Source organism: Physella acuta, unplaced genomic scaffold (genome assembly GCF_028476545.2).
Source record: "Physella acuta isolate Inbredline_101_S28 unplaced genomic scaffold, ASM2847654v3 ptg000863l, whole genome shotgun sequence".
Taxonomy (NCBI): domain Eukaryota; kingdom Metazoa; phylum Mollusca; class Gastropoda; family Physidae; genus Physella; species Physella acuta.
The window spans coordinates 735,973-760,471 of record NW_026732380.1 but is presented as its reverse complement, the minus strand read 5'-3'; the positions used below and the strand labels follow the sequence as shown (position 1 = coordinate 760,471).

At 34.9% G+C, this 24,499-nt stretch overlaps 1 protein-coding gene across 2 annotated transcripts; it reads left to right on the top strand.

Annotated features, from left to right (window-relative positions):
• Positions 1-1,364: 1,364 nt before the first annotated feature.
• LOC131952282 (metal cation symporter ZIP14) lies at positions 1,365-24,435 on the top strand. Of its 2 annotated transcripts, XM_059314885.1 has the most exons (10): positions 1,365-1,466; positions 16,440-16,530; positions 18,562-18,861; positions 19,859-20,042; positions 20,299-20,468; positions 20,554-20,676; positions 20,785-21,054; positions 21,282-21,516; positions 22,642-22,829; positions 22,988-24,435. In XM_059314885.1, the coding sequence occupies exons 3-10, from the start codon at positions 18,592-18,594 to the stop codon at positions 23,135-23,137; spliced, it is 1,590 nt and encodes a 529-aa protein (XP_059170868.1). In that variant the 5' UTR covers positions 1,365-1,466; positions 16,440-16,530; positions 18,562-18,591; the 3' UTR covers positions 23,138-24,435. The 2 variants fall into 2 exon arrangements, with proteins under 2 accessions (XP_059170868.1, XP_059170869.1); XM_059314886.1 differs by lacking the exons at positions 1,365-1,466; positions 16,440-16,530 and adding an exon at positions 18,357-18,469.
• Positions 24,436-24,499: the final 64 nt, after the last annotated feature.

Below are 24,499 nucleotides of genomic sequence, written 5' to 3'. Positions count from 1 at the left end.
TCTGTCAAAATAGAGTCTTTTAATCAATTCCTATTACAATTTATTAAAACAGTTTTCTAAATCGCGAAATAACTTCTAAAATTCGTTTTCTAACATTGCTTTTTTATAATGCACAAGTGTGACGCACCATCTGACCCCCTCCTCCTCATTACACATCGTCACAAAATTACGGACCCCCTTCCCCTATGAGTGTGACGTCATGACGTCATTTGTGGACGACCCTTAAATGAAATAAACCGGGAGTGATCTCCCCTAAACTTTCTCGAATATTCTTAAATAAAACAACAGGGGATGGGAACTCGGGATATAGTTATGATTTTTAATCCATTTTAAATACTTAAACTTTTTAAAATAAAATAGAATCTCATAGAAAAAAGTATTGCACACCAAGCGAACGCCGAATAAAGATGTTCATAATGGTGCGCAATATTATTAGTACTTTATAAATTTAGATTCGTTTTTGAGAAATCGGAAATAGCGTAAATTAGTACTTCCCGTCAACGGAAATTACTCAAAATTTGACAGAACGAAGAGAATTAGATTTCTTACTTACATGTGAAATTTCATTTATCTATCTGAAATAGTACTCAAGTTATAGGCTTTTGAAAAATTCAAAGTAGGAAAAGTACCACTTCCGGTTATCGGAAATCGATCAAAAGTTGATACGGATCTACGATTTTGATAAAATACTTATATATGAAATTTCATCAACCTAGCTGTAACGGTACTCAAGTTATCGTGTTTACACACGGACACACACACACACACACAGACACACAGACATACGGACAGAATTGCAAAGCCCAGTTTTTCAGACTGGATTACGCATAAAGCCTCTTAATTTTGATAAATCTGGATTGATAATTTTTGCCTGATTAAAATAAGTCCTCTATACTTCGGATGTGATGAAGGACTGAGATGTAATACGGTGAAAATTGTTTAAATTTCAAGTGATTTTTGTGCACGATTACAATACTTTCTCTATACTTCGTATATACGAGAAAGTAAAAAGCAAAGTCGGCAGTATTTCTTCCAGACTTTGTTTTCTCGAGGGGGAGGGAGGGGGGGGGGGGGCACTTGATATTTTCGGGGGGGGGGGGGGGGGGGCGGACACTGGTAAAAGTATATGTTTTCTATATAAATTCCATTTCGTTCGGGGGGGGGGGGGGAAGGCTACTAATCTTCTGTTTTACACGCGGAATACTAACACTTAAAAGTCTATACTGTAGAAAATAGACTTGACGTTCTAGATGTGCATTAGATCTAGATCTAGAGCTAGATCTAGATTTCTATATCTAGAATCTAATATAGAATCCAGAGACTAGATCTAGGTTTTATTGTGTCGAAATAACATGCGCAGTGAAGGCATTTTGTGACGATTCGATTCTATGTCGAAATCAGTGTCAGTCATGCACTAAAACTAAACTTCCAAACTAAACAAAACTTAACATCCTGAGTGCCAACAGGTAAGCTAAGGCTAAATATTAAATAATTTTTTTTTTAAATCTAGAAGAGAGTCCAGATCAAGAATCTAGATCTAGATATTAGATATTAGTTCTAGATCTAGATCTAGATCATGAATTTAGTTTTAGGATGCATCTACCTAGAATCTAGATCTAGAATAGATTATGATTATCTATTCGGACCCGGGTCACAATTACAATAGCCACGGCCGCTATTGAATCTGTCTGAATCTGAGTATTATATATTATAATTATTCATTTATTGTTTATTGGGACCAGCCAATAGAATTGTTAAGATTTAGTTATACAAACATTAGGTAATCTATCGTTTTAGCGTAATCAATTCGGCCGTCACTAGTAATGTAGGGATAAGGTAACTAATAGAGTCCTTGCAAACACGTGACCTAAATCACGTGATACCTACGCCTGCCGCCACAGTGGTGTACATCAGACGTAAACACAATCAGCTGTTCGCCAGCGCTGGACGTGTTCACCAGCGCTGGACGTGTTCACCGTATGTAAAGAATCGCGACCGCGGAAAAGGAAAAATACGTTAAAAAACTTGAACTCTTAGGAATTGAAGATCCTTATACAGTTATTGACAGTTTCGTGGATAATATAAATATGTGGCCGAAATTTCTAAATAAAAATACTGTTAGTAATACCGTTTGCGTTTAGAGTTTAAGTAGACGAATCTGATCAAATGCAGTAATATATTAGAGGTTATCTACTGTAGCAAACGTGAGACCACTTAACTCCTACAAAACCCACACTACAACGACTAATATAATCCATGGGTAATAACCAATCTGGGTAGCATGTTATACAATTTAAGACCCTTATAATCCAGCAGGGAAGTGATCAGACACATTAATACTGACGTTCAACCCTCACGATGGCTGCCCCCACCTGTATCTAGCCCACAATAAAACCAAAGAGGAGTCTGCCTTGCCCTCCCCTGAAAATGTCTCACCTCCGTGATACCCAGCCCCACAGAGATAGTATTTCTTATATAATTTTGACCCTCAGGGCCCAGCAGGGAGAACAAAGGGGAAAGTCCCACTGCTCTCCCCTCAACACTTCTCACCTCGGTGTCATGTTATGTCATTTATAGCACACACGGCTTATCAGGGGAAAGCATTAAGGCATTAAGAATCTTAACTCTGGACAGCTACACACTAGTATACTAGCTACACACTAGGTGCCTACTGTAAACTACTAGACTGTAGGCCCTAAGTAGACCTGCAATTGTATCAATTGTAGACTGGGTCCATTGTTATTATTCTAAACCATCTCACTTATAATGTTTCTAGCTTGATTTGTTTCTTTTATAAACAGTGGATTTAAAAAAAAAATTAGCCTAATCATTAACCAAATAATAAAAATGTGGTTATTTGTTGTTGGCTGGTATGATCTAGAATCTAGATTGTACTACTAGGCTACAAAAACTTAGTAGACCAATTACTAGATTTGAATTTAATTAAACTCAGTCCAGTATCAGATACATATTGCTGTAAAAAGACAACAAAGTAGGTAGGCCTTAGTAATTTATTAAAGCCTTCTACTACAATAATATTAACTACATGCTTGTATAAAGTTTTTACAATTTAATTTAAGTAGCAGATTCTAGATCTAAGTCTAGTCATATAATCTATTTCAATTTCAGAAAATTTCGTTTGCTAAAAAAATGATTAGATAATACTAATAGAGCGAGATTTTAGATCTTAGAGACAATTAAATGCTTTATTAGGCCTATTATGACTACTTTTGATTTATTATGGGTGTATTTTGAATCGAATGTAGATCTAAAGTAATTAAATTTAAGTAAAGAAGTAGATTCTATATTCTATGTCTACCCAGCGGAGCCAGGTATTAGGCCTACTATTAGATCTTATTATTCTTATTAGCCTATTACTTTTGACTTTGTCTTTTACTATATATTAGTATTTGTGAAGGTCGAGCATATTTGTTTTATTAATTATTAATAGTTATCTTTTATAACTAAAATGAAGTTTATTATTTTACTGTCCTTACCTGAAACAAAGTATCGAGAACTGCATTTGATCAGATTCGGCTACTTTAACTCTAAACGCAAACAGTATTCCTAACAGTATTTTTATTTAGAAATTTTGTCCACATATTTATTTATACGAAACTGTCAATAACAGTATAAGGATCTTCAATTTCTAAGAGTTCAAGTTTTTTAACGTATTTGTCCTTTTCCGCGGGTGCGGTTCTTTACATACAGTGAACGCGTCCAGCGCTGGTGAACACGTCCAGCGCTGGCGAACAGCTGATTGTGTTTACGTCTTGTGTACACCACTGTGGAGGCGGGCGTAGGTATCACGAACGGACGTGACGTCATATGAAAGGACTCTATAAATATGGCTTAAATATGAATAAATGTTTGCATATTCTACTTAAATACTAAAGATAATTGAATATTAAACCACATTTAAGGGTTAAATCAATAAAAATGTCATGAAATTAAGGTTTAACAGCGATGTTCCAGATACTAAATTTGCTATTAAAAACAGCGGCCATCTTAAGAAAATATTATTTTGAGTCATTTCCCTTTAATTTCTATTTGTATGGAACTGTATTGATGTTTGCTATTAAATACGTTAGTCTTGTGTTTAAATACAAAGCATGCGTTTTTTTTTTTAATTCTGCCCTTTAAACAATTTAATTGACTGACAATAAACATCTGTTCTAGAATTATTATTATGAGATGCAATTTTTATACATTAAGATACTCCCTTTTTTTAATAGAGCTACCACTACATATCTAATGTTTATTTAAATATTAGTTTGAGTTAATTCTTATTGTTTGTGTAATTGTTTGTTTGCTATTTTCATTTAATATGTTCATGCTTTTTTCCTTTAATTAGTGATTTAATCATAAATGACGTCCCTTTTTTTGACCTCTCTTACCTTAACCCCCCCCCCCCCCCCCCCCCACCCCCCATTTTCGCCGTCACGAAATAGTCGTAATGTCGAAAATAACCTTTTTGCCCTGTCTATTAAAAAGTCAAGCCATAATTCTAATGAAAAATATATTTTCAGCATTTTTGTATTAGGCGAAATACTTAACGTCTCACGTTTCTTACCCCTCCCACTTCCCGCGTAAAACGTCGTCTCAAAACCAGTTACTCCACCCAGAGCCGGCGTTAGGAATACGCGGGGCCTAGGGCCAACCATCCTCGCGGGGCCTTTCCATTTTATGTATGTATATATATATATATATATATATATATATATATATATATATGTGTGTGTGTGTATAAAGGCCTATATAATGTGATGTACACATAATAACACAAATGTTTTGGAGTTTATAAGCTAATGTCAAACTTTCCACTATAATAACAGATTTTTATCTCTCCCATGTATTAACCCAATTTTCGTAGTTTTTTTTTCATTTGCTAAGATATTGAATAACTTTTGACAGTTATGTAATTCATACCAAATCACTTAAGAACATTTAATCACGTGCCGAATAATTAGGAAAATAAAGTTTACAATACAGCGAACTCGGCCTGATGTATCAAAACAGTATAGACTTCAAAATTTGTTTAGAATTCATACAATATTTTAAAACCAAAAACATTATTGTATTAATTATTGAACGGGTGAATCCTTAAGGTGACACAACATAACAACAGTTTTAACTTTCTTCCAAAAAATAATAATAAATCACTATGTTTAATGCCACCTGATATAGATCCTAAGCCCCCCCCCCCCCTTGTCGCCCTCCTCCCACCCCTCTGCACGCAACTGAATGTTAATTTTGTTAACCAAGACAAATAGGCCTACATATAGAGTTTCTTCCAGGCATCTCTTCGGGCGGGGGGTGGGGTGGCAAGCCCCCCCCCCCCCCCAGAAAACGAAATGAAATTTATATAATTTATATTGAAAATATATACTTTTAACAGTGTCCGCCCCCCTCCCCCCCCCCCCCGAAGAAAATCTACCGCCCCCCCCCCGAAAATTTCAAGTGCCTCTCCCCCCCCCCCCCCCCGGAGAAAAAAGTCTGGAAGAAACACTGTACATATACGACATTATACGACATCTACAACAAGAAAGTCAGGACTAGAGTTCATCAGGTCACTAACTGTCTACTACAGACATCCCGTCTGCTCACTAAAAGGACGTCTTCATGGGTCCGCATACAATAGGGTATCTCTTTACGTCGTGGGCTAATTCTCGACCGCCATCTCCAGTCAGCTCAGGTCAAATGCCAGGCGACCGTACCCTACACAAAGGGGAGGTGTGTGACACTGTTTTTGTATCAAATTACGGCCTGTCCCAGTTCAGGTGGGACTAACCAACATCAACCGTGGCCTCAGTTATAACAATCAACAACTTCGGCATTCGACCATTTAGTTTTTCCCCATTGAATTACGAAGATAACAATGACATTGCTGAAGCGCGGGGCCCCTTCAAGCGCGGGGCCTATGGCGACCGCCCCGTTCGCCACCCCCTAACGCCGGCTCTGACTCCACCCCTTAAGTGTGCGATGTCATTTATGGTAGATGTCAAGTCCTATATACATTTTGAATAACCTTTGTTGTCAAAATGTTGATACCAAATACCCAAAATGAGTTATATTATTTATATGGGGTTGTCCATAAACGATGCTATGCTAATGTGACGTCAACTTACGCAGGGTGGTCGGGGGGGGGATGTGTGACGTCTATTTTGGAATCTTCTATAAAGCTGTGCTCAATGAAAATGAGGAACATAAAGCGTTCATTTTCAGGCATACATTTGTTCATAACGAATGATGATAACTATTGCATGCCTGTTGTCCTAAGCGGTGTTAAACAACCTCAGCACATCATCCCCGACAAAAAGGCCTGCCACTAAATGCCTACCGGCGAAAATAGGCCGCACTATATTGACTCCAAATGAAATAACTTCTGACAACAAGGCTCAAACCAAGTAGCTCCTGGCAACAATATTCGACAAGAGTCCATGACAATTATTGACTAGCAGGTAAAATGGGACAAATCGAAAATTGAAAGTTTGTCGCCTCTGGGGGGGGGGGGGGGGTGACACCATTAAGTGCCGCACCGGGTGACACTCGACCTCGCTACGCCACTGAGCTAATGTAAAGCCACAGCTCAGTATAGGCTTGAATTTAACATAAAATAGTGTTAGCAGTGGACAGCCTCTAAGACTGTGCATTAGGAGTACGGCCGTCGGCAAAACGCCAGAGTCCGACGATATCTGAACATCAATTTTGTCTTTTATGAAGTGCGGAGCACCTTTAGCTTAAGACCTGAGCTTGGCCCCTGTTGACACCACCACTAGCGCCGCTTATGTCCACATATTAATCACACGTTTTGCGTGGAGCTTAATGGACAGACGTTTATAGGTGGGACCGGGAGCCTAAATGCAGTTGCCGAAGCCGTTGTGTCAAGGGCATTTTAGAGCCGAACGTCTCAGGGCAGCATGTTGCAGAAATTAAAAGCACGTGAATTTGTATAGTAGAGGGAGAACATCATGTCACTGTAATAAATTAAACACCAATATAATTCACCGAACTAAAGTCATTTAGATCTATTCGTCAGGCTAAATGTCGCTAAAGTCTCATCGCCATAGTCATTTAGTGCCTGTTTCGATTTTTTAAAATTACGCGGTATCTCTTTCTTAAACATTAGCCTAAAGACAAATGACGTCACGCGCGCCGCGAACTTTGTGACGTTGTGCTTAGTGGGGGATGAAACGGCGTGGTTGAGAAAAAAAGTGACGTATTTCTTTTTTTTTTTTAACAGACGAATAAGTAATAGATTCTAATTTTCCTACGAACTGTAGGTTGATCTAGTTTTTTTTTTTAATAAACACAATAATCTTAATTCAGAAAAAGTGTAGGCCTAAGACTAATGTCTACAGACAAAATAAACAACTAGGCTTAATTAAATGGATCGCCCATAAATGACGTCATACTTTTCCCGACAATTTCCCTCTCACCCAATAGTTACTAAAAGCAAGATGATGATTTAATATCATATCGCAGTTCTACTATACCCGAACCCTTAATCACAATTTCTAACGAAAACGAATATATTCTTCATCATTTTTGAAAAAAATATTTTACACCGTCCCATATTTTGAGTCCAACGTCATTTATGAGGAATATGGACGACCTCATAATTGACAAGTTAAGGGGTCATCCATAAATGACGTCACGCTTTTTAAATACGATTTTTACCTTCCCCCCCCTACCCTTCGTCACACGTCGTCACAAAAAGTCAGACCCCCCCTAAAATGACGTCACACATCAGCCTACAACCCCCCCCCCACCCCCCTCAAAATTGCAGTTGATTTTTTTTTTTAAACATCGATATTTTTCCAAAATCTTGTCTGAAATATGTCAAAATATAGTATTTTAATCAATTCCTATTATAATTTATTAAAACTGTTTTTTAAAAAGCTAAATAATGTCTAAAATTCGTTTTCTAACATTTCTTATCTATAAAGCAAAAGTGTGACGTAGCACCATCTGAACCCCCCCCCCCCCTCCCCGTCATCACACATCGTCACAAAATTACCGACCCCCCCACCCCCCCTACGATTGTGACGTCATTTATGGACGACCCCTAATCAGTACAAAAGGGTTTAGTAAATGTTGGACCTCCCAAAATTTTTTGAGATCTTGGATGTACATACATACATAGCCTTCATTTCACTTGAAAATGAAATTAAAGATAAGAAGACGGCCCTCTGTCTTACTTATATTAAACAAGACAGGTATGTATATTAAACAACAAAGTCAACACAATATACATACGAATAGACATTTTTATCCAGGGAAACTACTCTAAATTTTATTTGGAAAGATGGCCGCTGTTTTTTTTCTACAAATATTGATCTCAAACACCTAGTTTAAAGTTAGTTTCATGTTATTTAAATTGTTTTGGTCACTGTTTGTTATTTTAAATCAATTATCTGTGATATTTTGTAAAATTTGACTTAAATAAACTTATTTAAACAAATATATTCATCAGCTACCTCTCCCGCACATTACTATTGCAGCCGAATTGATTACGCTAAAACGATAGATTACCCAAACATTATTTTAAGATGCAGAATATTGCTTTTCTGTTGTTATTTTTTTCCTTGTAATTCTAAACTAAATGATATATATAATATTATATTATCTTGCTTTAAATACCCGATATCATTACTGACAAATGTTATGATGAGCGGGTGTCGTTAGGTCTATTATTAAATATTCTAGATCTATAGGCTGCAGACTACAGCTCCCTCCGGGTCCATTTTCTTGAACACGAATATCTTGCATGCGCTGTAGTACGCTTTAATAGAAGCAATATGTAACATTTGAACTCACAATGACCCCAAATCCGTTTTTCCCTCTTGCTGGGTTGGGAGGAGGGGGACTACGACGACGACAAATCTCTACAAGCTCATAGCAATGGTCTTGCTATGACGTATGCTATACGCCTACACTGTTCACGCCTAAACCAATGTGAACTCACAGTGACCCTGGCTAGACCGTGTCGGTATTTTTCCTGCGCTGACCAGAAAACGCGAGCGGGCGATCAATGGAGCAACGATGTTTTTATAAAAGGCGTGTTCAAAAACCTAAACCTAGAAAAAAATATATAATCTTTTTTAAAACAAAATGTATAAAAGACACTTATGCAAGCAACTCAATGGAAAGTTAAACTTAGATAAATACACTTTACTACACGCAAAAACAAGAGCTTTGATAGGTTCCGCTCCCGTAACTGGTCAAGAATCGGGAGGTACTGCGTTCTCAACTTGACTACGACGTCTTACGATAATTACTTGATATTTAATGATTTTGTATATAGAGATAAATATAGGGTATTTAGAAATAGCAACGCAAGAACTAACGCTAGCTAATCCGCATAACTAATTACAATAAAAGACAACAAAATACGAGCAAATCCTCAAGAAAAATCAAATAAACATAAAAGGTATAATTTTAATACAGGTTGTACAAGTGCTTAACGAACTTAATGCCGGGTCCCAATAGCGGCCAAGACTATTAGGACCCGGGTGCCAATAGCGGCCGAGGCTATTAGGACCCGGGTCCCAATAGCCACTTCCTTAGTTTTAAGTTAGTACTTCTAACCTAAGTCCTAACCTAAGCCCATCCACCATCCATACTAGAATGCCTTATCAGTTATGCCGTTATGCCTTCTTATGCCTTATTGGTTTACGAAGTGACTACTTGGAAAAAGATTTTTCGCCCCAACGCCTCCACCTAGTTGACAAAAGATAGTTCTGATAGTTCTGCATGTGCAGAACTATCTTTTGTCGACTAGGTAAAAGATAGTTATGCACATGCGCAGTGACCAAATGGCTGAGGTTAGGGTTAGGGTTGGATTAGTAGGCATTAGGGATAGGATTAATTAGGGTTTGTGATGGGGTTAGGGTTGGGGTTTAGGGCTAGGGTTCTGCGGTTGTAAAAACACTCATGCCAGTACCATCGAAAACATCGTCGTAGTTTCCATTGCGCCTGTGTATCTTTTTCCGGCTAGCATCGGCCATTAATGTATAAGGCAGCGGCGGCTTTATTATTTTATTAATATTAGTAAGTTGTTAGTAGAAATTTCAATATTTCCGATTATTTCGACAATATTCGACCCTTTGAATCCCTAGCAGTAGCAGTGGTACTGACTGGCAGCCTTCAACTAGAGTTAACTAGACTAGATCGTCTAGATCACTGTCTAATAATACTAGTCTAATACTATTCAGCGGCTTATGGTTTATTATACCGTAGATGTTAAAGAACTAATTTGGAATGAAATTCCAGCTTTCACTATTGTTTGCTTTTCAAGTTGATGAATCAACAGACGCGAATTCGTTTTCGCAGTTGCTTGTCTTTGTGAAATATAATCTTCATTCAGATGATGGCAAAGAAGAGTTGCTATTTTGTGAAGATATCATGGAGAAAATAAATAAGTTTTTTGAAACAGAATGATTAAAATGGGAAAACTGCTATGGGGTTTGTAGGGATGGTGCGCCATGTTTGGGTCAAACTCGGGGTTTCAGAAAAAAGTAAAATATTTAGCTCCCTAACCAAGGGGAATCCACCGCATGATTCACCGGTATACCCTCACCAGCAACACTCTTCCGACTCCATTGCTAATAAAAGTCGTAAATTATATTAAATCTGGAGCCCTAAACACCCGTCTGTTTAAAGAACTGTGCAAAAGCATGAATAAAGATAATGAGGTTCTGCTTGTCTATGTCACAGACTGTATAATTATGTATCCTTATTATATTGTGTTTTGCATGAATGAAGAGTACCTGGCTAGCGGAAGGACTGTCTGAGCGATCGTCATGTGTTGTTTCATGCTTTTGGGTGAGATCGCTCATGTACGTAAGGGGAGAGAAAGTGGTGAATAAAAGGGAGAGCAAAAAGGTGAACGGGTGTTGTGTGCTAGAACTTGAACCTGAGGACTGTGGCTGTGAATGTAGGATGTTACTACGACACTTTGTTTCTTGACTGTGATTGTACTTATACCAGTTGTGACCATGGATTTACTATGGGTCTATTAATTCTCTGTACAAAGTGTAAATAAAGTTATTGTTTCACAACTACTGTTGCTCGTATGAGTATATTGAAGAACCCACAATAACAACAAAGAATTCATGTTGTTACATATGGTGTCAGAAGTGAGCGTCTACTGTTACATATGATGTCAAAAGTGGTTGAAGAAGTGGTGCTACTGTTACTGATTCTACTGTTACATTGTCAGAAGCAATTGAAGAAGTGATGTTGTTACATTGGTAAATTATATTGAAGTCTGAAATCGTCAACGAAGTTACAGTGTTACTACAAGTGATCAAGAATTGTCACATTATCATTGTAAGCAGTTTTCAACGTTTTTGAAGTGGTCTTCCACTGTTTACCAAGTACGTCAAGTTCTTGAAAGTCATCTATCTACACTCAAGTCAGAAGGGTTGCTGTAGTCAAGTCAGACGTCTTGTTCAAGTCAAGTCATCAACGTGATAATTTTTATCACCTTATTTCGATATTGTCTCACCAATGTCGAGTAAATATCGTCTGTGTGTTTTTTCTGTTTGGATTTAGCCGATCAAGTCTTAGTGTTTCTTTTCTACTGTTTGGATTTAGCTGTTCAAGTTTTTTCTATATGGATTAGCTGTTCAAGTTTTTCTACTGTTTGGATTTAGCAGATCAAGTTTATTTTTGTAACTGTTCCTAAACTGTTCCTAAAGATGTCTTATCTAAAACTGGACAAATTTCTACTCTGTAACAGGCTACTAGAACTATTTTGAATTTTTTCAACTTTTTGGAATCAACAAAGTGAACTATTTTTGTACTATATATGTACTATGAACTTTTCTTGGATTACTAGATGTCTCTAATCAACTGAACAAAGCCAGAATACAAGAAAGGGTATTGTAAATTAATTAACATTTATCTATTGTCAACTAATGAATTTATATTTTATGTCATAGAAAATATATCAAAATGTTATGTTTTGAAGAATATCTAGCACTAGCGAGGGCGCAAGGCATTAAGAAGATGAAGAAGCAGATAGCCTGGGCAAACACTCGATTTGACCGAGACATAGAAAAAGCATTAGAAGCATGGGACGAACAAAATGAACAACCCAAACGAGCTCATGGAAATGTATTGAGAGAACTAGATGATGTGATAGAAATAGTGTGTAATAAATCAAGAGGTATTACAGAAATGCAAGAAGAAAAAAAAATGTCAGATGGAGATAAAGTAGAGGAGACTGTACAACAAAAAGGGAAGAGAAAAAAAAGAAACAGAAAACAGAGAGCAGATAAAAGGGCTGAAACTTTGGAAAAACAAGTTGGCCTACATGAACTAGAATATAAACAAGAACTATTAGAAATGAAAGCTATAACAGACACAAATGAACCAAAATTAGAAAGTGAACAGACAGAATTTAAAGCAGAACTTGAAGAAGTAAATATTGGCAACCTTTGGAATGAAGAACAGAGTAACATAGTCCAGGAAGAATTGAAACCCAAGGATAAAACAGAGGTTGAACTTAATAATGATTTAAAGGTGACAGATACATTAGTATGTCTTAAGATTGACTCTTTTTTGAATGATACGCAGGTACACGAGAATATTATTGAAAGTTGTATCGTAAGTCCATCAGAGAATGGCAGTCAACAAGAAACAAGTCCATCAGAGAATGGCAGTCAACAAGAAACAAGTTCATCAGAGAATGGTAGTCAAAATGATTTAATAAGCCCATCAGTCAATGGCAGTGATGATTTAATAAGTCCATCGGAGAATGGCAGGAATCATGATAAACTAATGATGATTAATGAATCAGTGAACTTAATAAGCCACAATAAAGAGAACGTACCTATTGAGGAGTTACTTAGAAATCTGGAGTCAAACTTTAAAGAAGATATCCTAGAACTCAAGAATAAATTTAACAAAGAAATGGAGAAATTAACACAGAAATTTATGTGTGAATTAGAATCAATAAAGAAGCACAAGGAAGTTAAGAAAGATGAAACAGTAACTAGAAACTACAATGTCATTAATGCACAGAATGAAAGTAAAAGAAATTTAGCAAATTATGAATACAGTCAACATGTTAATAAGAATGTCATTAATGTCATTAATGCACAGAATGAAAGAAAAAGAAATTTAGCAAACTATGAATACAGTCACCATGTTTATAAGAAGCCAAAATCTAGATGTTTTTACTGCGGAAAAACAGGTCATTACCAAAATCAATGTTGGCATAGGTTGGCAAATCAGAGAAGAAACAATTATGTACACAGAAAGTCATGTGAGAAATACAGTAATTTAAGAAATGTATCAACTTCAAATCAGAATAACAAAAGTGTGAATAGGTATACTAATGGAAGTTACCGACGCAACACATATTATGAGAGGCCAAAGCAATGCCATAATATTTATATTGAGTTGGTTGATGAACCAAACCAACATACACAAAGCAAGATAACCACTGACGTTGTTCAGAAACCAGAGGAGAATATTAAAACAAATGAAGTAACACAAGTTACACGAAATCTAGGAAATGATTATGGTAGCACAGCTAAAAGCTACAATTTGAGGGAGAGATGGCATACAGGTCATCGTCAACTGCACGAGAACGATTACTCATGCTATAGAGGGTGCTAAGATTAAATTATCAATTTACAGTTTATTAATATTATACAGTCTGTAACTGTAATATATAAATATCAAACAATTTGTATCAGTAATATAAATTGTGTACTATTTCAAAAGATTGTAAACTGTATTATGTTAAACCTATTCTATACTATTAATTAACAGTGAATAAAGTAAATCAAGTAAAAGTTAGAGACTATTATTCCGCATAACAATAAGACGGAAGTCTCAATGATGAATTGTGTGTTAGCCATACCTGTGAAAGGCAATGTTGTTGTGTTGTGACCTAGATTTGTCTGAAATGGGTCAACTAGGGGAGACAACAAAGTATATTAATCATGCGTCGTAATAACATGCCTTGATGCTAAGGAAGTTTTTTACTACATAGGATATAATTATTTAATTCATGAGTTGAATTAAGTCTTTGATAATTTCAACTATGTATTATAGTTTGGTAATTCACTAAACTCATTTGTCTTGTTTATACAATTACTTGGTAATTGAAATGTTTTTCTTTCTCATATTTGAATACATTACACATAATGCTTGTGCATTAGTCTACAAAGAATGTATTTTTCCATGTTTTTTGAGATGTATAAAAATTTTGTTGTCTGGCACATGATCCTGCCCTACCAATATTGTATTTATAAATTTTGTTACACAAAATTTTAATTGAAGGGGGGACGTGTCACAGACTGTATAATTATGTATCCTTATTATATTGTGTTTTGCATGAATGAAGAGTACCTGGCTAGCGGAAGGACTGTCTGAGCGATCGTCATGTGTTGTTTCATGCTTTTGGGTGAGATCGCTCATGTACGTAAGGGGAGAGAAAGTGGTGAATAAAAGGGAGAGCAAAAAGGTGAACGGGTGTTGTGTGCTAGAACTTGAACCTGAGGACTGTGGCTGTGAATGTAGGATGTTACTACGACACTTTGTTTCTTGACTGTGATTGTACTTATACCAGTTGTGACCATGGATTTACTATGGGTCTATTAATTCTCTGTACAAAGTGTAAATAAAGTTATTGTTTCACAACTACTGTTGCTCGTATGAGTATATTGAAGAACCCACAATAACAACAAAGAATTCATGTTGTTACAGTCTACACTACAGTATGCTGGCTGTCAAAAGGAAATGTTGTGAATCGTGTTTTTGAATTGACAGATGAAATCAAGTTGTTCTAGGTAGTGCAAAGGAAACAAGAACTTCTGATATATTTTAATGACAAAGAGTGGTTGGAGAGAGTATCATACATAGCAGATATATTTGAACCTCAACATAAACTTAACCTGAAGCTTCAGGGAAAAAGAACGAATATTATCTCTTTTCATGATAATCTCTTGACATTTTAAACAAAGCTGCAAAATTTCCGAAGAAAAAAAAATCTTGGAAATATTGCCATGTTTGAGAAACTCTGTAGTGTGGTAGAAGAATCTGATTGTGAGACAAATAAAATTTTGAAATAGGATTCTGGTCATCTTGAATCTCTTGAAAACGAACTGCGGTGTTATTACCCTGAGCTGAAAGAAGATGAATCTGCATTGACATATAACCCATTCTCTGCTTCCCTTGATGTTGCCAGCATTCCTGCCGATGAATTGCAAGATGAATTCTTTTGATTCCGCATCACTATCATGTTAAATGAAAAACTGCTCACACAATTTGGTGTAGTATGCACCATTCATCCATTGCACCATTATTGCTTATTAATTTCCTTAATAATTTTGAGTTTTTAATTCTATGGGGGTCACGGGTCACTTACTTCTTTTAAAAGGGGGTCGCCACTCGAAAAAGTTCGAGAACCACTGATCTAGATCTAGCTAGCTGCTAGGGCCTAGTAAAAATAAAAATGATTATGAAAATAGTAAAAATGACTAGAACAATTCAACATATATTTAGCAGAAACTCTTTAAAAGAATTAGCAATACAAAATGATTAGTAAAGCAGTATTTAACATTTAATTAAAATCAGTCTATCCAAATTTTAAACGTTCTGTATTAAAAAGTTGGTGCCAAATAAAATGTGTTTTACAGTACTTCCGGCAGTTTTCCGCAACTGTGTGACAGACTTTGTCATTGTTTTACTGTTTTTTTATTGCTTTTTTATATTTTTTTCCATTTTGGAATAATAACCGACAATAAACTAGGGTTTCACCTAATATTATTACTCTTCACACATTGCTACAATTTTAGTAGAAATGAATACATGTGATATGATTATGAAAAAATTCAAGCTAAAAGTACCAGTCAGTTGCACTCTAATAATAGTATGTCATTTTTATTAAACCTTATTAGGTATAGAGTCTATTAATTTTAATATGTAAAACATTTCAAAGTGTTGAATTTAATTGATTTATTCACGTGCTTGTTCATACACAATATTCTTTGTTTTTCTGTCTGGTACATAAATAAATCTGAAGGCTTTCCAATACATACATTTTTGACTTGTGACCTTGTTTTCTAAATGTAAACAATGTCAGCACTATATTTTTTGGATCTTAAGTTTGTCAGCACTGCTCTCCAGACATTCAACACACACCACAATGGTAAGATACAACACCTCTCAGGGTCAACAGGCACTTAGGAAGCCACCAGTTACATTTATTACAGGGGCACCAGGTCTGATCCTGGGTCAGTTTATTCATCAATTTTAGTACCCTACTCTATCCCTAATATAGGACATTCTTTTAAGCTAATGTAGATGCCATAGTGCTGATGGGGGTAACTGGGTGTTATGGGTCACACAACAGCCAGGGCGCTGGATATCTGCATAACAGTTCTAATATTGACACTTTTGTTACTTGTTTTTATTAGACCAGGGACTCAACTTTCCCTGAAAGCAAAGTGTGGATGATCATGATTGGCCAACTATCTTTACTCATTTACAATTTTCTTAACATTTGTTGTAAGTATCTTGTATTTTTTTTTACCGATAACTTTCTAAGGCTGTGTTTGTAGAAAGAGATAACTAAAATTTCTGAGATAAAGCTGGTAAAAAACAATTCAAGAGTGATTAGTCAATAAGAATTATAGGGCCCCCAGATATTTTAATAGTTTAAGAAAATTGGACTAATGAGTAGCAATTTTAAACATATTTAGCGCAATTTCCATTCTGGAGAATTGCGTTTATTAACTCGTCATTTCTGGATGTATGAATGTATGAATGAATGGATGGATGTGTGTCCGCAGCTTTAAGTCGTATCTCCTCCTCAACGAAGCAATATCGATGACTAGTTCCAAAAGCAATTATGTTAAGCAAGTTACGAGGATGAACATAGGCCATAAAAATTCCGGGTTTCTTTCATGGATTTCCCGGAAAAGCCAAAAAACCTCAAAAAAAAGCAGTTTTTGGCCAATATCTCGGCAACCAGACCACTTAGCGACTTGAAACATGTACCAATCGATTCCTGCCATAATTTAGAACAATATTGCCGAAGAAAGTTTTCAAAAATATCCTTTCGTTCGGTCACAAAAAATTTTTTGAATTAATTAAAATTTGGACCGAATTAGTAGGCATTTTTTCCAACCACACCACACGCGTCATCACGTTCAATAGCTGCGCCATCGCGTTCCATGGCTGCGCCATCACGTTCAGTAGGCGCGCAATGGTTTTTAGTCATGTAACTCTATTGTAAATAAAACATGTAAAATACTGAATTTTTTTTAAATAAAAAACGTTTTAATAACTAACCAATGGTTTTACTAACCCTGCTCTTGATTTACGCTACGACAGAGCTATTTTTAGATAACATAAGAATATTGCGCTAAAATTGTCACTAGACTTTTTAATTACCTTGTTTTTGTATAGGCTAATAATAAAATAACATGGCACACATTTTCTTAATGAAATGTAAAGCTAATATAAGTGTAAGATTTTTAAGTTATTAAAAAACATTTTAAATATATACACAAACGTAACAAAGCTTCCCGAAAAAGCAAGCTGTTGGCATACTTCATGTAGATTTGCTTTATGAAGTAAAAATTGTAATAATTAAATGTATTCATATATTTTTTAAAAAGTGTTTGTACCTAAAATAATAATTTTCTTGATGATTTCTTTCTTTGCAAACATTTTTCTGATGTTGTTTTGTTTAAGCATGTGAAAGTGTAACAACCAATGTTTTAGGGCATAACTCTGCAGGACTTTCCATGCCTTCTCTTTCTTCCAAGTACCTGACCACACATAGACAGATAAACTCTGCCAAAGTAATTTCAAGTTTTGTTTCACCCCTTGCTTACCGTACATTTTTAATGACCATGTGTTGTTTTTTAATTGCTGTATTTGTTGTTTATACACATGTAACAGTGACAAATTGACATCACGCCAAGTAATTAAAATTTCTGGTTTGGTCAGACAATGCAATTAGCAATTCTATTAAATCCACACACTTACCAAGAGCATAGCAGCAGTTGTAGTGTAGGGTTGCTGCATTTTTTAATTGCTATTTACACAGGCATCTGGGTTTGAACATGATGCTTTGTATTATATTTTTTGTTTTACATTTGGTTGATGTAATTACAGAATGATTCAGTGTTTGTTTCTTTTATGCAAGTAAGCTTTACTTACTAAGCTAGAAATGTTCAGTTAATAAAATAGGAATGTGAGGGTTTTTTAGGCCTAGACCTGTTAAAACTAGTTTTAGAAACATAACAATTATTCCTGACTTTTAAAAAAAAGCATGCTGATAAGGTTGTACACATTAGTTTGGCTAATCTTTGGCTTTTATCTTGTTCCATGTGAAACAGTCAATACAGTTTAAATATTCTCCAAACTTTCTTTGAGAATATAACACTTTACACTGTTTAAGAAAAGCTCTTGTTTTAAAGACACTGATCTAACAGCAGTTAGTTATTTTTTACATGCCTTTGTGTATTGTAATATGTATGTAAATACGTAAAACTAAAAAGTATTTAAATTTACATATATATTTTTCAGATTAACAAAGTGTTTACCTAGAGAAGAAAAATGAAATTAAAAATGCGGAATTTTTCTTTATGGATACTTTTGGCTGTAAATTTTCTGTGTCAAACAGCAACTTGTGAAAACAGGACTAGAGATTTAAACAGCATACAGGCTCTGTTTTCATCTGCTGTTGCCCAATCAAAATCATCCCTCTCCACATTAGCTGCCTCTCAGGATGTCTTATGGTCAGCTATTACAAACTCATCATCATGCAATCCAGACTGTCTGGCCTCAAGTGAAAACTTATCAGTTTGTGTACACAATATGACTGAGGTGAATTTAACTTGTGCTCTGATTAGTTATATATTTTTGTTTTAGAATTTTTAAAAATTCATGGGAAATATGAATATATGTTTCAATCAAAGAGCTGTTTAATTTTTTTTTAACACGTTTTTCTTAACTTAGCTTCGCGTTTGTTTGTTTGTTTGTTGTTAAAATTGACATCGAAAATTAGCCCACTTCTGATTGCTCTAGAGATCTGAAATTTGGAATGCAGGCTATTTTTGCCTAACAATTTCAGATGCAATCATAAAAACTAGCAATTAGAGACTTTAATTAGCTTAATTAAATTACGCCCCAAGGACCATAAAATCGAGGACATGATTTCTAAACATACCGACAAGACTGGAGGCCTATTGACACAGTTACTTCGGCCCCAATCGATGTGAGCGCGCTGGCCGTGATCGTATAGTGGTTAGTACTTCGCGTTGTGGCCGCGACAACCCAGGTTCGAATCCTGTTTAATAAAATTTTTTCGAATCTCTGTTTAAAGCGTATCGGTCGCTCAAGATTTTTTTTAGTCCGTGTATTTATAAACACTTAGTCAAGTCATGCTTAATCAAGTCATTAGATAAAGTAGAAAATAAACTATATAAAAAACTTTTTAAAAACCACGTTTTTCATGTGTAGCAACGGACTAAAAAGGAGAAAATAAAATACTTAAAAAAAAGTTTTTAAAAAACCACGTTTTTCTTGTGGACTAAAAAGTAGAAAATAATTTTTTCTTTTGTGCTTCCTCGAGCTGTGCAGGTTCTTGTGATGACTGACAAAAAACGTGGGTCGGGCAGATGGGTCGGGAAATTTGATGGTGAACGTACCCACGTTTTTTGTCAGTAATCACAAGAACCTGCACAGCTCGAGGAAGCACAAAAGAAAAAATTATTTTCTACTTTTTAGTCCACAAGAAAAACGTGGTTTTTTAAAAACTTTTTTTTAAGTATTTTATTTTATAATGTGTAAATCTAAATTGCTTTAATTATGTTTTAATCAGTGCTTGACATTAAAAGATGTGAGTGTGTTGTACAAACTGGACATGAATGAACCATTAACACAAGAGCAGATACAAAATATTTCTCCTGCCTTGCTCTACTCTTTCATCTCATGTAATCAACAAAAAATACAAGATAGAAATAAAAACAAGTTAACAAAGCATGCTATGCCCACATCCGAAGCTTGTAAGTTGTTTTTTTTTAATTTATTTTTAAGTAAGTTCTAATCTTTTAAGGAATTTTTGAATAAGAATAAGAGTATTCAATATTACTCTTTGAGGAATATTTTATATTTATAAATTGTTCATACAACATCTTGTATTGATTAGGCTTGTTTTGTATCACACAAAAAGCTGCTGCTTTTAGGTAGGGACTACATTTGTTCTAATGATGCTTTGTTTTATCTATGCTTCTACATAATTGTTTTTGTTTTATTTCTTAGCTTGGGGCTACAGCTTTTTGTTTGTTACTCTTATAAATCTGTCATCATTGACTGGAGCCCTTATTCTACCATGTACAAAGTTAAACAGCTATAAAGTTCTACTTATGTTTATGGTGGCGTTAGCTGTTGGGACACTTGCTGGTAGTGGACTTCTCTTTCTTATCCCAGAGGTACATTAGAGCACTTTCTTTTATTTGTTCTTAAATTGTCTGGGATCACTTTATTTTTTTTAAATAATGAGATTTTGTTTAACAGGCCTTTCATTTGGTCCATGATGATGATATGAGTTATATATGGAAAGCAAGTGCTATCATGGCAGGCATTTATCTTTTCTATTTCACTGAGAAAATAATGAGGATGATAAATTCAAGGAGGGAGGTAAGAGTTTCTATAATATTTCAAGTTAAATGAGTGAGAAGTTAGTGACATTTCATTGAATTTGCCCGTAAAATGTTTGTTACCATATGATATATGCATCTGACACAGAATACAAACTTAAAAAAGAAACATGATGAACTGGCCACTGAAGGAACACTAACTACATCATTTAGACGAATACCACTTGATAATTCCATACCTGGCAGAGACTTGACACAGATTCCTAGTAACATAGGTGGGATTTGCAGTCTACAAATTCATTCAAACTCCAGCTCCTATTCTATATCTAGTCAAGGGACTAGCTTGGCTGGTCAGCAGACACCAGACACGCCTGATGGTAACAGGGAAACATTACTGCCTGACCAGTCTGGGGATCAGGTCAGTAGCTGGAGTCAATCTTTTTTTAAACTTTCTAGAGTCTAGATGTTAAAAGTAATTTTTGAAATTTTCAGTACGTGTAAACAATTTTTTCCAGTCCTTTTTTTGTAAGCAAAAAAAAAAATAACAAGAATAGTAGGCAGGAATAATAAGTGTCAAAATCCTTTTATCTTGATATCCTGTAGTATAAAGGGAGGTAATCTGTATTATTTGTACGTCTTTTTTAGAATTACCCAATCATTAAAACAGCTGATAAAGTTCACAGTAATGGTCACTGCCATTCACATCACCATCACCATGCTGAAGATGAAATTGCTCCAGTGGCTTATATGATCATATTTGGGGATGCATTACATAACTTTATAGATGGCCTTTCCATTGGGTCAGCCTTTACACAAAGTATAATGACAGGCGTGGGTGTAAGTGTGGCTGTCTTGTGTGAGGAGCTTCCACATGAATTGGGTAAGTACGAAAGATGTTTCATTCAGATGCTTTAGGAATTTATAAATAAATATTATTTGTTAAGTATTTACAAATAAGAGTAAAAGCATTAAATTAAAACAAGTGTCAGCAGTGGCGGAACTAGAAAAAATGGGCCACCCCGCAAAAAAATTGTTTAGCCTCCAAGCTGTACATTCTACAATTCTCCCATTTTATTAGACACTAGTGATGTATCTATTGGCTGCTTGTAAGGCTAAGGGGGGGGGGGGGGGGGGGGGGTCTGAAAAAAGGAACTTAAAAGGGACAACCGATGTACCGAAGCTGGGATGGTCTCAACTACTTTTCCTAAAGCCTATTGTAATTTACTCAAGGGAGAGAATTCAAATTATACAAGTTTACTTTCACATATTTTGTAAAACAAAAATAAGTAAACATACATAAAACCGAAATTTTTTAAAAATTATTTGTGGAATACAGGATAGTACAGAATAGTAGTTCTACCAATACAAAAAACTTACCTTTTATATTGTAAAATCACAATGGATTGTGGGCCTCTTTCCAACGCTATAAAGAAGCAAAAGTTGTCGTTATATCTAGAGGCCTCGCTCACAATGGACTTTGATTTTTTTTTTCAAAAGAATTGTGCCTACAACAGCGTGTTTGAGTATAGGAGAAAGAGGACTCAGCTTTCACAATAGTTTAAAAACAAAGGGAAAAAGAATATACAAGAGCGTAGGATTGTGTCCATAGAATAAAGATAATCCAACCGCAGCTACAGTATTCTTTTTACAAAATAACAATCAAGTCAAAAACAAGAAAATGACATTTTTTAACTATAAAAAAATTGTTTATGTGTGCCCCTAAACCGTGTGGGCCCTCCTCGCATTGCAGGGTCTGGCGGCATTGGAGTTCCAACACTGAGTCTCAGCCCAGTTTAATGTTAGTGTATTCAAATGAATCCTATATCATTATTTCAAATCTAAATAGGTTTTATCTTAGATCTAATAGATTTCTTTATAGACCTTACTTGTGTTACTTCTTCTCATTACAATTACATTTTTTTAGCTCATAGTCTATTATGTTCTCAAAAGTTGTACTTCGGATGATACGTTTCAAAACATATATTTCCATCAAATGTCTTTGCAGGGGATTTTGCCATTCTTCTAAATTCGGGAATGAAATTTAAAAAAGCAATTTTGTACAATTTCTTATCTGCCTGTACATGCTACTTTGGTGTTATGCTGGGTATTGTGCTGGGTGAGAACACATCATCACACGAGTGGGTGTTTGCAGTGGCTGGTGGAATGTTCCTTTACATTTCTCTGGTTGATATGGCAAGTTGCTCAACTTTATTTTTAATACCAAGAATGTTAAAAAAAAAAATATTTTTTTTAATGTATGTATAGTCCTATTACATTCCACAAAACTTGAGTGTGTGTAAACTTTTCAACAATTTTCACTTTATTAACTTGAATAAATTATTTTCTCTCAGATGCCAGAGATGAACACAGCAGCTGAATCTGAAGAAGGCAAAAAGTTTGGTGAAATGAAAACATTTATGTTACAAAATGCTGGTCTCATTACTGGCTACTTGATTATGTTGATATTGGCAATATATGGTGGTAGTATTGAATTTGAATAGAACTAATACATGAGACTCGCTTTTGGAAATTTTGAAAATTAATTATTAGCTTATCACATCATCCATATTTAATTTCTAGAAATGTAACCATTGACCAACTGTCAAAGTGTCCAATGCTTTAAAAATATCTAAAGAAAGTACTTTTTATTTTATTTTTAGTGCATTTAAAAACTTATTATTATACAGATATGTAGGTATTATTTTTTCAAACAATGCAATAAAAAATATTAAACTACTAACATATAAACAATCATACATCACATCAAATGAAGTCCATGTAGCATCTACAAATACAATGTTAGATGTAAGCAGAATTGTATGGACTTGGTGCTAAAAACTATGAAACTCATTCAATGCTGGACTGCCTTAAGAATCTCTTGTGTTAGCCTGAACACAAAAGGCACAAGCTACTTCAGTAGGGGACGTTATACCCTCATAGAACAGTAATGGAATATTATGGTCAAGCAATAGACTACTTGATGTCTAACCAGAAAGTTACATGAATCAAGTAATTAATATCAAATCCAATCCAAAAATACAGGAAGCTCAGCTTAGTGCTGACCACACAATCCCTTTATAATTATGCTGAGGTCAAAAGAAACAAACTCTACTTCACCTGCCCCATACAGGCCCATCTGGTAGAAAGTAGAGTTGAAAGGAAGGCAGCTATGAAATGTGTCAAACATTCTATCCTCAATTCTATTTGTTTGTTAATGTTTACTAATTTTAATGAGCCTATGAGATGCTATGATCACAAAAAGTGTAACTACAACTAGTTCATTTTTAAATAATTATTTATTTTTTCATTTGGTTTATAGTGCTAGTCTAGTAAGTTCAGTATTATTTAATTAGATAACATTACAATTATTTTGTATATGCTGTACAAGTTTAAATAGCATTAGTTGTACATAATTTTTGTTTTCTTTGTTGTATTATTTCTATCATGCATATCAAGCTGATTATAAATTTTGTAGAAATTTAAGTTTCAGTTAAAAATATAATGTTATACATTCCAAATCCAAAATTACAATTTCTTATTTTTTAGCTTCATAACAGATATGACATGTTTCTCAAATCATGTGTAGATTACTTTGCTGTTTGTATCCATCATATAGTGCTGGTCACTTTTTGGTTGTATAGCTTTTCATAAGCTTGGTCCAGCATTTTAACATCCAGTAATCTTTGTACAGCACTATTATTTATAGCAGGTTATTTTAATCCTTTTTTCTGGGTATTAAGTGTTATTTATTTATATTTTATAAAAGCATTTATAATAAATCTCTTAGGAAAAAGAAACATGCTTATAAATTATAATTATGATTTTAAAAAAAAATTATGACTAAGTTTAAAGTATATATTGTG

Bases quoted from the DNA above. Each gene is read 5' to 3' on its own strand.
- LOC131952282 (XM_059314885.1), top strand. From the start codon at position 18,592: ATGAAATTAAAAATGCGGAATTTTTCTTTATGGATACTTTTGGCTGTA. The intron at 20,043-20,298 runs GTAAGTTGTTTT...TTTATTTCTTAG, and splicing joins TATGCCCACATCCGAAGCTT to CTTGGGGCTACAGCTTTTTG. The intron at 21,055-21,281 runs GTCAGTAGCTGG...CGTCTTTTTTAG, and splicing joins CTGACCAGTCTGGGGATCAG to AATTACCCAATCATTAAAAC.